We start from the raw sequence: 14,967 nt of genomic DNA, 5'->3' as shown, positions 1-14,967 counted from the left end.
TGTAATCTGTACTTATTCCTGATTCACCATTTCTGTTGGAGGTGAAAAAAAAGTTACAAGTTGTCAATTTTTGTAGGAATATTAGGAGTTTTAATCATGCAGAAAGGGATAAAGAATCCACAAATAAATAAAATCTTGCATTATAGTCTTGCCTTTGCTTTCCCTCTTGGAACTTTTTCAAAATTACAGTATGTTCACAAAGTAATGTTGTTTAAAAACTAAATTAAATGTATGTCTTTGGGCACTCATTTGTGCCCTTTAGAATGTTGTACAAAGAGAAAACAAGAAATCCTTGCATTGATATTTTTGCTGTTAAGCTAAATAGCATTTAATTTCACTTTCCAGATGAATCCTTTGCCTTCTGCACATATGCCATGGATAGAGTCCTTTTCACCCCTACTAGAAAACCACTGGATTCTCCAGAACATGTGACTCTATTTTCAGCCATTCCTCTAAGGAAAGGCTTCATTTTTCTTGGAGGTGAAGAGTGATTTTGATCTGCTCTACATCTCTGTTTCCACCACTTCATTAACTCCTAAAATGAGAAAGCAGATGTATTTCTGTTAAAGGCTGGGCCTACAGCTTTATTGCAAGTGATAAAACTGCTGCTTTCTTCTAGAAGTTCTCTCTGAGATTTACTTAGCTTAATGTTAGACATTTAAGCTAACTATAAAATTAGATGAGATTATGGATTTGCATTTTCTTCAAAGGCCAGCACAGTAATCCACTAACCTAAGCCCTGTTCATTATTAGTGTGAAAAACATCGACTTCATGACAAAGTCAGATTTCATCCACACTAAATGAGGTCCCAGTAAGATTCAGTCACTTGTTCAAAGGAAAACCAAAGAAGCTTTATGAATATAATTTCAATTAATGTATTAAAAATAAGTTTTCATGTTAGAAGTTTGATAACTTACATCCAGATCTAGAATGCAGATTCTGCTATTGGTTTGGGGTTTTCTTTTGTTTTTTTGTTTTGCTTTTTGGTTTTGTTTTTTTTTTTAATTCATTGAACAAAGAAGCTTTTTTTTTTTGGTGGGTTTTAATAAATCTATGCTTGCTTTGTTCCAGGCAGACAGATTTTCTGTCTGTTCTGTCACCACTGAATGTTTCACTTCACTTGTGTTTTGGCATATTTGACAAACCTTTGAGCAAACCTAAGAGCTTTGACAACATCATTGTCATAGTTTGTCTGAGGGCAAATGATGATATGATCCCCCTGTGAAATTTTTCAATCTCTAAATGACCCTTATGCAGCCCTTTAAATTCATTCTTCTTTAAGTCTTTAGGAATGAGGAACCACTCTGTAGCAAAAGAACAAATTCCACTTTCTAAGAGCTCTCTCTTTCACTGATACAAGGGGCTGAGAAGATGCCCAAGGGCCTCTAATTTCATGCTGGTACTAACTGTTTTAATTTCCCCTGCAAAGCCTTCTTTTTAGGCATGCTATGATTACTTGAGTTCAATTCCTGTCAGAGCTCTGGCACTCTGGGCCAGTCTTGTACTGGTCCTTGTTTGCTCCTTTCACTGCAGTGACTGACTGAAATAGGGGTGTCTCTGACCACCATACCCCTTCCCAGGCTGCCACTCACCCTGATCTGGAGGGTGTCATCATACCTTTAAGGAAGTGACAGTGGACAGCTTGGTCACTTCCAGATGACCTGGTTGGTTGGAGGTATTGCTCCCAGAAAGTGCAATGGTATTTTTATAATATGAAGAGCCAAACCACTCAATTCTCTCAGCTTAATCCTCATCCTCATTATGATTAACCTCCCCATATCTCAGGGAGTTGTGTTCAGTAGTACTCCAGCTGTCTCAGAAATCCCACAAGATTTGGTGGGAAGCATTCACCCTTCCAAGTTCTCTGGCATGGTAACAAAATGATCATCTCAATGATCAAAAATTCTAGATTCATAATCAAATGAAATTCTCCACTCCTCATTAGGCACTTTTATATCTTAATTTCTTGTAATGAAAAGTAATTACTTTTCATGTGAGAAAAACATTTAGAACAGTAACACAGAAAATTATATCATGTTCATGAAGTTCATGAAATTATGGAATCATTTAGGCTGGAAACACCCTTAAGATTATCAAATCCAACCACTTCTCCCAGTCATCCCGTTCTTTCTTTCCCCTGTTTTTCTCTTCCCCTTCCTCTTTTTTTCTTCCAGCTTTTATTATTTCTATTCTTTTGCTGAACACTTCCTCATAATTGTCTTTATTTTCATTCTTTTATCTTATCTTTTACCTTCCCTTTTCTTTCACCCATTCCTCCTCACCCATTGTATTCTCATCTGGTTCCCCCTCCTTTTCTTCAGACCTTTCTTCCTACATGTTTATTCCTGTATCTAGACAGAGTTAGTGCCAAGCAAAAAAGTGCTAATGAAAGGCTGCTACTCATGAGAGACATTCTATAACCACCATATTGCAAAAAAAGAAACCAACTTTTTTTTTGTTTTGTTTTTATTTGTTTGTTTTTAATATGCGTGGATCTGTGAGCAGTTAAATTTTTTCTCCCTGCTTGCAACAGCTCATTGCATGTTGAGGCCTAGTTCAGGGTCCTCCATGCTAAAAGTTAAACCCTTCAAAGAGTTTTAATATAAATAAAAAATATACCAATTTTCATACAAAATCTGATATTAACCAGAAAAAATGTTCAAATATCCATGCAATCAATGACTGGCAAGATAATATGACTAACTGCCAAATTGTACAGTCAGTTTGGCATATTCCCAGCTGTACTCTTGCCTAGACTCTTTCCACAATTATTAGCCACATTTTTATTACTTCCAGAGACTGCATTATAATTTCTGTGGCGTCTATGCTAATGAGTGCTGCTTTGCTCCTGCTTTACTCCTGGTTCTAATGTTAGAGACAGCACTTCTGTTTCTTGGCTACATTATCAAAACAAATGTAGAAGGCTTATTATCATAAACTCCATGGCATGGAAAATAATCAAATGTTGATGTTCAGGATGTGGACCCAACTTCTGCTTGCTTTCCTTCATTCACAGAAGACAATGAGTGCCTCATAGATCAGGAGGGGTTTGGCTCCTGTGATAAATGGTGATTTGGTCCAACATAGGCTCACTAGCTGTACCAAATTAAAAAAAATTTAAGGGATAAAGCTAACTGAGACCCATATTTGCCTTAGCTGCAAATATGAAGTCAAGTTAAGAGAGCTAACTGAATGATCAAAGACTTGTAAACAAAAAGAAGAAAGTTTCACATACTATACTCATATTTATCCCATATAGGCAAGAGAATATATCAACACAGTTGCCATGTGTACTTCAACAGATATTTCTTTTCAAAGAAATTGTAAATTGGATGACCGAAGAGTATTGTAAACTTCATAGGCAGAGAGTGTCATAGCTAGGAACAAAGCAAACATAATGAACGCTCTGTTACTGCTGTTCAGGTGCTTCTAAAAGCTACATTTCATGACCACACGCATTCCTCCTTTTCTCTGTTACTGAATGTATATCTGATGTTAACCTGAATGATATGAGGTGTTTTAATTTCCAGTCATGCTTCTCCTGTGTGGCCCATTAAGGGGCTGAAAAAATCGTACCAACTGCTGAGGCGTGCATGTGTCCAAAGTATGTTTACCTGATGTAACAGATTCTGTGATGTTTAAATTGTTCAGAGAAAGTCCCAGTGACTGCCGTGATGAAGAAGATGATGTGCTGCTTGAGGACTCTGATGATGGCCGGGCAGGCTTTCCGCTATTTCCAGTCTCTGCCTTCAAGCGATCATTCTCAGCTTTCAGTATCTCAATTTCATTCTATAGACAAAAGAAATCAACACCAAAGCACAGGAGGTTATTCTTTTGGAAAACCACCATTGCTGGCTAGTCTGGTGATGCTGTTCCCCTGACTCAGTTTACCACTTTCACAACAGAGATATAACACAATGAAAACTGGATTGCCTTTACTTGTTAAATGAAGGGAAAGGCCCCAATAACCTTATTTTTAGATCCTAAACAATATCAGCTTCAAGCTTTTGTGCTTATTGTACAGTTGACCATAACGTGAGTGTGGTAGTAATTTCCTCAGCTATCCTAATTTTTTTTCAGCTACTTTCTTTTGTCAAATTCCTAAGGTAACAGTTAGTTAAGAAAGTTACTGGATATGTCAATGTTTCTAAAGACACAGAAAATTATTACTGCCATTGAATATAAAATTTAAACAGTAACTTCACAGAGAAATTAAGTTAAAAATGAAAAATTAGAAATTGATAGTTTAACAGTTTCATAACCCTTCTTGCTATCAAATAAGACTTTTTGATCATTCAAACATGGGATTGTTAACATAGTACTGAGAAAACTCTCTCTGATGAAAACAGACAGTGAAAGATGAATCAGAACAAATGGAATTTTTTAGCTAAATCCTCTGTGCTGCCAAATGATAATTGAATGTACAATAATAAAATGAAAACTTAGCCTGAGAACAGCCTGGTACCATCTAAATCTAGCTTCCAGTTGCTTCACAAAGTGCATTACAAAGCAACTGCTTATTCTTGCAGATGGTTCTGCACATCAAATTTATTTCTACATTCACATCACCCTGCTAAAAGTCTCACTTTTTTAATGGAGGATGAACAGCTATATTATACAAGTGAAAACATAAGGGATAGATAGCATCATAAAAAACCCCTGCTTCAGCTACAAAAAGATTAGATCACATACACACAGGTGAGAAGACAGTGAAAGGGAAGGGACAAACCAGCACAATAGTAACAGAAAGTAATAGATGGGTGTATCAGTTTAGTCTAGGGTTCAAATCAGGAGCCACTCTGCAATTTATGCTATTAGTTACATAGCTCTTAGCAGTCTTCCATTCACTTGAGCTTTAGGTTTTTAAAGTGCTTTGAATCTAAAAATATTCATGTGTCACTTCCACCAGTCCTATTTTTTCCCCTTACCAATCCTCATCAATCCTCTAAAATATCAAATTTTGGCAACTGCAAGGCGGCTGCCTGTTCTTTTGGGTGAACTTCAGAAATGGTGATTACCAATAACAGCATCTGAACTAGTTGCCTCTGCTCAGATTTGAGGAAGTTCAGACTTTGGAGAACTGTGCCCACAGCAGACTCCTCCCTCTGGAGAGTTCACCCGCCTCAGGCACTCATATCCCAGTATGAGACTGTCATCAGATGATAAGCCTTCACATCCTTTTCTCCTTTTCACATTCTTTTCCTCACAGTTCCTTAAAACCTTTCAGTTCCTTGAGATCAACGCCTTACTTATGTCAGGACAAATGAAACCACATTTATGGATCAGTTCTTGATAAGTCTTCCCTCTAATTGAAGTTCAGCCAAATATCCCACACTAATGTTGGCACCTGGAGTCGTGAGCACCTGGGAGGATGCAGGTAGGTACCAAAGATCTTTAAAAATCTGGCTGAAACTGACACAGGCACTGTGTAAACAAAGAGGTCTAGAAAAGACATCAAGCACACCATTTCTGTAGTTATGAAATCAGGTGCTATAGGCATCTACACACAAATGCCTTACAGTGCACCTGACCTAAGCACCCAACACAGAGCAATTCAGCTGGCAAGGCACTGGGCTGGATTCAGCTGTGCAAATGTGGGCTTCCAGTGGCATGACAAATATGGTCTTCCATGGAAGAATGCTAAACTTTCATGTCCTCTGCAGATGCAAATACTTGGGGCTGGTTCAAATGATAAGAAGTACCTATGCTCAAGGAACTCCATTTCACCCTCTGTACCTATCTTGGGGTAATTTTAGGATAGCTCTTTAGCCCTCACTACTACAGGACTAAAACCCGACTGACTACAACAGAAGTTTATCAAGTAGCTCATTCCCAGACTTTTAAATGCAACCAACTCTGTCTCAACCTGAATGCCCAGCCCATGGCCTTGATTCTGTTCCCCAAATACAGATTTACAGTGCCTTCAGGGATTACGTAGATATCTTAGCTGCCATTCCAGAAGAGCCCAGTTCCACTGAAGGATTTATGTCACAATGTGTGGATATTAGAGATACTTTTGGGCACCCACCATGGCAGTGGGCATTTGAATGTAAGCAACAGAATTGAGTCCCGTAAAGCTCTGTGCTCCACTGAAGAACATTGCCATTCTTTTTGCATCCTTTCAGCCTCCTGAAAGGAAAAATCTTCTAACAAAAAGAAAAGTGTTCACAGAGGAATTGGGGCAGTGTAACAAAACAATATAGCAAAATTTTATGATGCTGGATACAGTAATTAGTTCAATTTTACATTCTTTGCTTTGGCAAGCCATGACTGAATTAGGAATCAGAAATGATGAAACAGTATGCACAGAACATCCTGGCCCCCTCCATGGCTCAAGGATTTAAAACGCTGTAGAAATCACTTTTTGATCTGCTTCTCTGTCATGTTGCTAATCCCAGTTATAGGCTTGAGATAATAAATATCCTTTGGGCACGGATTATGTCTTCTTCCATATCTCTTAAACACATTTTAGCTATTAATACATGCTAAGAATGTCTTTATTGTAAGGTGAACACTTATCATACCCATCCTTCAGAAGTACTGTCAACACAGCAATTTACTTTGTATTGACAGTTTTTTGGTGCCTGAAACAAAGTCCTGGGAAAGGAAACACACCAGTCATACCTTTGGAGTGCATCTCTGTCATCACTTAAGCTGCTGCACTGACCTGCATGCGGTTCATGGCTTCCCGGATCTGATCCAGGTGGTGTGCAGAGCTGAGGGCTTCCAGACGGATATCTGTTAATTTGAGCTCCTTCTCCCTCAGCTCGCTTTTTAGCTGAAGAATAATTTCAGCCTCTGCCTCTGTGCACTCACAGATCCTAAAGAGGAGCAGGAAACAGGCAGGAGATTAAAGGAATGTTCTCTCCCCAAAGCAGTGTCATTATTAAATATCAAAGAACAGAAAAACGCTTGCTGCTGGTGAAACCTATGAGTGAAGAAAGAAACTTATCAAAGAAACATGAAAACGATCAAACTGCAAATTAAAAAAGGAAAAAAAAAAGCCCCCTGCAAAAGAAGTGATCAGATTGCTTTATGGCTTTTTAGTTTAGCTCACTATGGTGAAAAACAAATTCTTAACTACTTTTCAGGTATCTTTGAGTGTCTAGCATCCATTGGTTTTAATTGGATTTTATACTCACATAATTTCTTTGGTGAAAAGTTTATGATTTCTCTATGCAACAGTAGTCAGATCTGCTGTGTGTGTGCTGATTAAACTGTACTGCTGATATGTATTATTTGTTAGGCATCAATATTTTTCTCTGATATGAATATTACACAAAGGGACAATCATTGAATAGTCTAGAAGATTTTGATCTGTAATGGTTTTGATTTGTGATGGCTGATGTTTTGCCTATAGCCTGTGATTTTGTAATATGATATATGAAATCATGCGGGTTGATTTTATTTTCTTCCCTTGAAGACTGGATTACCATATGGTAACTTTTCATAAGCATTTATTTTAAGGGAAAAAACCATTATAGTGTAAGAAAAAATTGAAACATGACTGGCTCAGGGACCCACAACTGTCCAGCTCTCTTGTCAGACTGTTTTGCCTCTTTGTATCATCATCAGAACCATCAGGAGAAAATTGAACTTTGGCTTTATTGTTACACTAAGCAGTATTTCCAGTCAATTCAGCAAATGTTATTTGTTCTTTATTACTGTGACTATAAACAGTTAATATTTTCAGAAAAATTTCAATATGAAAACTACTTTATGAAAATAAGTATTATTATTGTGATTATTATTGCTAATATTTTAAAAGCAAACAAAAAAAAGAAACAAAGGTCAGCATTTAATTGCCAGAATGCATGCCAATGCATTTTGGGAAAGAAGATGCAGCACTCTTCAGGTCAGCAGTTGGGTATACAAGTCCATGCCCCACACTCAGTTTTACCGGGATCTATGCTTGTAGACCACGCGGCCGTTTTGCCTTTTCTTTGATGCCCAGACTAGAGATGACCTGCACACACATGTATTAGACAGATGCAATTGGAAGAAAGTAAAGGGAATGGTTTAGAATGCGAGATTCCATCAAGAAAATATACGAAGAAATCGTAAGCAAAGGGAAGATGAAGTTCATGGCAAATAAAATACATGTCAAATAGAGGAAGAAAAATAATGAATATCATTGAAAACATGCACAAATGTTTTAAATGTGATTAAAGATTAAGAAAGACATACACTAGGATTTTTTTTCTTGAATATTATGGTACAGCTCTTTCTGTGATGTGACCATACCTTCCTATGCTAAGCAAATAAGAAATGAAATTTTATTTCCATGTATATTCCATTTACTATCTAATAAAACAGTCATGAGACTAGAATTCCTTGAGTGCCTTATGAAAAAGTAATTATGACCTGATTATTTTCAATTAGGAGAAGGAAAGTAAAGCTAACATCAGTAGTAGACATTTTTTGGTTCAAAGAGGTTGATTTCCCCATATCAGAAAGAGTTATGAGTTTAGCAGAGTGAAAAAAAAAGCAGAGGAATATGAGTAAGAAAGAGCTAGGAATTCCATAAGAACATATCAGATATTCAAAAAATACTGAAGAAATCAGACAGCTGTTGACTGTTGACTTGTTCTCAGACCTGAAACCTTCAGGGTGGTGACTTGAATAAAATATAAAAATAAAATCCCACAAAAAAATGCAAGCTGATAAGAGGGGAAACAGATTAAAATTTATATACACCAGTAGCTACAAAGTAGATAAAGTAATAACAGGAGAAATACTGTAAAATATGAGAAATACTGTAAAAATTCAAAAATATATATATTTAAGAATTATTTTATTTTTAGAATGTCATGAAAAAAGGTAACAAGGAAACATTAGCCTTTGGACTTTGCTAAGTGGATACTATAAAGTTGCTAATGGTGCAGGGAGAGCACAACACAGTCTTTTGGAAGTTTGTATAGGTAGGTGATTTTGGGTAAAATCTGTGAAAGGATGAAAGATTATGACTGAATAAAGACCTGCTGCAGAACCAGTATGCAAATGGTGAAGCTCACGAGAAATCTGGCAGATGGATGGAGGTCAGGATTAGAAGACCTCAGCTGTTGACAATGGTTTCTGAACTGCAAATGGCCATGCTGGAGGAGGTCTGCTTCTGAGCCCACCCCATTTGCCAAGAGAGACACTTACGCAGATGCTGACTGTGATGGTTTCATCGATGTTGTTGCACACTCTCCTGAGCTGTGGGGCAATTTAGGTGAGGAAGGGAGGGAGGAATCTGTCAGCTCTTCTATGTCTGAATGTGAGGAAGGAGGTTTGGTGGACTTTTTCTTTCCAAAGGCCTGTTTGAAAGAGCTTCTTAGCTGGAAAACAAATACAGAGCAAGATTATTTTCCTCATCACAGCACTTTGTGTGCAGCTCATGTTTTGAAGAGTTAGTTTGCAGATGCCATCCTAGCCACTGCCTGAGGTCAGTATGCAGAAGCAAGGTATTAACATATGCAACACAGTATCTCTAAAAACATGATACAGTGCTTTGTTTTGACTTTATTAATCCAGCGCAGTGCAGAGGTAATGCTATGGAGAAAGTGCAGGACCGAGTGGTACAAGCTGTTGGGGAGGGGTGCTCATTTAAAGCCATTAAGCCCCAGTGGAATCCCATTCCCATGGCATTCCCTTCAAGGGGTGGCTTTAAATAACCACTTTGCACCTAGGTACAGGCTCAACTAAATGCTGAAATCAGAAGATAAGTCCAATTTACAGTGTTTGCCAATTTATTTTCCCCATTAAAATTTGAATGGTCAAACTATGCAAATGCTATGATTTGGATCACAATCAAGAGGATCTAAGTGGGAACAAGAGGTTTGCCTTGTTGTACTATTGAGAAGAATGTTAGCTGAAAGGTATACACTGTTTGTTGCAGATTCCTATAGAGTGGTAAGATCTCTGAACGTACAAGCATTGCCTTTTACCTCTAGAAGCTTGTATCCAGTATTGAAAAGGGACAGAATAGCCAAAGAGCCATTTATTTCAGAAGCCAAGATGACAACAGTTTTGTCTGCAGTTAAAATTAACTATGTCATTTGTTCATAACTTTCTCTAAATACAGAACTTACTCATCTTAGGAGAAATACAAGTTTTATTTTTATTTTCAGAGAGTTGTTCTGATCAAAACTGTAGAGAACACAACAACCAACTGGTTCCTCTATGAAAAAATGAGGACTTCAAACACATTATTCTCATAGTAAAATTTGAGAGTGGGGAGTGTGACCACTGATCTTAATGAGAAACAATATTTAAGTCCTTTCCAGCTCATGATGTCTGAGGAGAAAGAAATGGATTTTGGCTACACTCCCCCTTTCTATAGCCTAAACTTTGAGATTAAAATGAATAAAGACAAACTGAGAAGACATACAGGATAATCTGGTTTTAGAAGGTATAAAAGCCTACTGCCAAAATAAATAGCAATCATGCCAAGATAGGGTTTTTTATAGATGCATGCCAACTTTTCCATGGTTTATATTCACCTCACTTCCTCTAGAGTTCACCTTGCAGAAACATGAAAGAGTGTGGAATTACAAATCAAGGGAATGAAGGCTCATCAGTATTTTAAAACAAATGTTTATGCAGATAATATTTCTAAAACAATAAAAACATATTTTCTGATTCTTTACTGAAAGTATTTAATTAAATCTTTAGCAGTATGTGGTATTTGTAGGTTCCAGCTGAGCAACATCTTAATTTCTTTAAACACTGTAGTATTTTTAAGTGAGAATTCTTAACTGATTTCAACTCCCTCCATAGCTGGGTAATATATTTGAGTCAAGCTTTTGAACCAAACTCCAAGTGAAGAAAAATCAAACAGGGTTTCAATGTGGCCCAGAGGTGGTTTTTGGTCACAATAGCTATTTTAAATTTATGATGTTGTTGTTGTTTTCTTGTTGTTGTAATTGTTGCTTGTACTTTTGTTTTAATTACTCTGACTTATGCAAATAAAACCCTACTGATATTCAAAACTTTTTAGTTTGCTGGTAGTGTCACAGTATGGATACACACAAATTTCTTCATATCCATCTGGCCCCACAAGAACATTGTAGATGAAATGATCCATTATGTTACTCAGACACTAGTAAATGACATAATAGCTAAAAGAGAGGCTTAAACCTGCTGAGTACTCACCCAGTTTTTCTTTTTCTTTTTTTTGGAATCAGCATCATTACCACTGCCAATACTGGAATGACTTGTAGCGCTGTTGATACTGGAAACACTCTCTGAAGAATGTTGTCGCCTTATACGTAAATCTAAAGAAAAGAAGTTACTGTGAACTCTGTTTCAAGATAATAATAATAATATTAATTCATATTTATGTATCATCTGCCTCCTCAAAGGCAGTCTAAATGAACATAAATGGCATTGATGCTAGCAGTGGCTCAGATTCAAGCTATTGAAGCCTGTGAGAAACCATATAGGAACGGAGGGGGATGCATACAATTGGTCCAATACTTAGGGGCTTCTCCAAACTAGGCTGTTCTTGCCCTGAAGGCAATGACCCTTCACAGCAATCTATGCATGTGTATTCTCAGAACTGAGCACATGGATTACTTGACATTTCAGTGCCACATGTACTGTAGTTCTGAGGAGTGTAGGCACTACTCAACTTGTAGCAGCCCTAATCAGTGTTCAGATGCTACCTTCTAATATACCCTGATGGAAAGAAACAGGCAGGAGTTCATTAAAAATGAATGAAACAAAATAACCAGGAAGCAGAGAATATTAAAAATGGTTGGTGCGGCTTCTGAATTTCAATTTTTTAGAAATCTCTGATAACTGTATCTTAATCACTGGAAATTATTCTTGCAGAACATGCCCACTAATACCAAGAGGAATTACTTTTTAGATTATTTTCTACTTCCTAGAAATTTGCTTTGCTACACTCAAGTCATGCAGTGAAATGACCTTAAGGCAAACACCTAAATAATGACCTCTCTAATGGAAGATCAATAACACTCTCAAAAACGAATACCATTATTATTTTTTTTCAAGTAATTCCTTTGCTGCTGCTTATCAGCAGGCACTTTTGAAGTACATATTTATCATGCAATATCGGCCTAACTGGAATGACAAATTAATTTGACATCTGGAGTTTAAAACCTGCTTTCCTGCACTGATTTAGCACTTCATGAAGGAGCTGAGCTGTTGTCAGTCTGTCTCTTACCAACTAGAAGACCAATTTACAAAGCTACAACTTTGACTGGATTCCCAAGCTCTAACCATGTTATACCATAAGACCTCACTTGTGTCTTGGGTGTACTTCATTAGTCAGTTGCAGGAACGTGGTTAACTCTCGATCAATTCCTGGCCACCCAGCTCTAAGAAGATAAAGCTCCAGAAAGTTTGGCAGACAGGAAACTTGGGCAAGGTTTCCAGCTCTGGAAATACCACAAGTATGCCTACCACTCACTTCAGAATGTGCTTTGCCTTACAACAGAGTTCCCAAACAACAGAAAAGTAGTGACTTAGCTTTCTTTTTCCCCTGGGGAGAACTTCTGCATTTATTTTGATAAAGACAAGCCCATACCTTTGTGGGTATGATCGGGGCCATTCAAGGCTCCTTGAATAGCAGCTTGTGCAGCAGAATTCTGGGCTTTCAGCATTTCAATGGTTTCCCTTAGCTCTATAAGCTCAGATTCCTGTGGGAAGAGCAAAGAGAGATCAAAATAATGGCAAAAGAACAGTGTTTGTCTAAGCTAAAAGAAAAAATTGCAAGGGAAGAGTGTTCAAATTAAAGATCATGGGATTGCTTGGGTTAACAAAAGGGCAACAATAAAAAGAATGCATACTTTCTCTCCAAAGATATTGAAGTTAACTAACATATTCTTTTTCATTTACTCTATATAAAGCAATCATGCTATTTTTAAGAAGAAAACATTTTTCATTAGGAGTAATCTAAAAAGGGTCTCAATTGACTATAAAATATATAATTAGGAAAAACTCAATGACTTTATTGCAAAAGACAATGAAACCATTTGAAGTACATCCTTTAATATGAGAGGCTACTGTTTAATGGATGAATTCAAAAGATTTAATTTGTTAAATACTAATTTAATTAAAAAGCCCCAGTTTAATAGAAATTGTCCTGCAAGTTGAAGTAAAATTACTCCACTTGAGTGCAGGAAGTTCTGTATCAAATGCACAGCTGATTTTTATTAGAAAATATATTTTATTATTGCTTTTATAAGCAATATTTTATTTATTATTCCCTGTCCTTCCAGTCTCCTTCCTATATAATTAGGGTTAAAGGAATTTAAACTCAACAATAGAGAAAAGAACAGAAGGAAAAGAATAAGTTTTAAATCTTTTGGGAAAGAAACTTGGAGATGATCTGTTTCAATGACACTGCTTAACTCCTTCTGGAAAGAAAACCTGATGGATTCATACTTTGTAAAATAGTTAAAAGCTTTGGTTTTAAGAAAATTCCGTTGTGACTGTGTTCTTTTTCTCCCCCCCCCCCCCCCCCCCGCCAAGATGAAACAAAAGCAAACAATACAAATATTTCCTATCCAGTTCACAATGAGTCTTGCGACATTTCATCTGTTGGTGCTCAACCAGACTCTGAAACGTTATTTCTGTAGACAGTTACAGACTCCAGTGGTGACTAGTAGCTCACAGATAAACATATTCTTTCACAGTTTGGGTCAAGGAGGCCTTTCCATTAATAGGACATTGTTGAAAATTCATAAGGGTAGAAAGTTGCAGAAGTTCAATCCTGGAAGGAGCTAAGCAGCCTCTTAATCCTGAGCTTGGTAAAAGGACTCACATTAAATTTCTTCATATCAGCTTTAGAGAATTTTTTCCCCCATTAGATAAATAGCACAGTGAAAAAGTGAAAACCCAAACTGTTTACCTCTGGATAGGATGCCTAACCTTCATTAACTTTCTCAATTAACCTATTTTTCTCTACTTAAACTTCTTTGTTTCCTGAAATTCTATTGTTCTGGTGGTGCGGGGAGGCCAGAATGAAGCACTGCAGCAGCTTATGATAAATTTTTGTTACAGGATCCTTCAGTATGGAGTAAACCTGAAGTCATGCATGTTTTCATTGAATTCTGGAAATGAAAGATTTTAGTGTCCAACTGTTTTATGATACGATCTGTGTAAACCTGATACTGCATAGTTTTTTCCACATGCTGCTGGACATTGATCGCAGCAACCATTAGAGAAAAACTGATCACAGCAACCATTAGAGAAAAATCTGTCTTATTGTCACAGATGTCCCTTTTTCCTTTCAGTGTTCTTTAAACAAAACTCTAACATAATTTTCTGAATATTTTCTACCGTAAAGCATCCTCTTTGACCAACCTACCTTTTGTTCAGCTGTCATTGTTAGACTTTGCAATCGGCCTGTCATATTTCCCAAGCTTTTTTCAAAAGCTGCTACTAGATGAGCCTGTGAAAGAAAGACAACATAGGGCAATTTTCCCAGATCTATTTGATTTTTATAAGTATGTTTTTCCTTCAAGCACATTTTCTCCAGCTCTTTAATATTAGTTCAAACTCAGACTGAGCTAAGTTGGATAGATGAATCAGCCAAATGCACCTAGTGTTCCTCAGGCTTCTTTAGCCCCCAGTGAGATTAGCTCAGGTATCTCTGCCTGGAAATGAATTATGGATTTAATGCCTGGCTTTAAGTTTACTAATGTATTAGCCAAAAGTAGTCTGCTCCCAAAGAGAAGTCCAGAAGCAATTATTTTCAATTACTGGACACTTCAAAACAGGAATTCAAGCACATTATCTTGAAAAGCAAATTTTAACTTCAGAAATAAAACACTTCAGAAAAATCCCAAGCCTTAAACATAAAATATCACAGTCTTATAAAGCGTCATTGCTTAGTCTATTAATATTATATTGTTCATATATGTCTGTGTGTGTATAAAATATATTTTGTAAAATAGAAATATAACATTTATAATACGTGCAAATATAAGTATATAAAACAAAATAAAATCCTG

The 14,967-nt window shown here is 36.8% G+C and overlaps 1 protein-coding gene across 9 annotated transcripts in view; it reads right to left on the bottom strand.

The window, feature by feature from the left end:
• The window catches only part of NAV3 (neuron navigator 3), a 509,813-nt gene that overhangs the window by 14,450 nt on the left and 480,396 nt on the right, over positions 1–14,967 (bottom strand). For all 9 annotated transcript variants that reach the window (XM_036400276.2, XM_036400277.2, XM_036400271.2 and 6 more), the window contains 6 exons: positions 14,322–14,405; positions 12,537–12,648; positions 11,138–11,259; positions 9,149–9,321; positions 6,669–6,822; positions 3,616–3,790 (listed from right to left, as the gene is read on the bottom strand). In XM_036400276.2, coding sequence (XP_036256169.1) covers positions 3,616–3,790; positions 6,669–6,822; positions 9,149–9,321; positions 11,138–11,259; positions 12,537–12,648; positions 14,322–14,405 — 820 coding nt within the window. The remainder of the gene's footprint in view (positions 1–3,615; positions 3,791–6,668; positions 6,823–9,148; positions 9,322–11,137; positions 11,260–12,536; positions 12,649–14,321; positions 14,406–14,967) is intronic.

Source organism: Molothrus ater, chromosome 5 (assembly GCF_012460135.2).
Source record: "Molothrus ater isolate BHLD 08-10-18 breed brown headed cowbird chromosome 5, BPBGC_Mater_1.1, whole genome shotgun sequence".
NCBI lineage: Eukaryota > Metazoa > Chordata > Aves > Passeriformes > Icteridae > Molothrus > Molothrus ater.
This window is presented reverse-complemented; position numbering and strand designations above follow the sequence as displayed.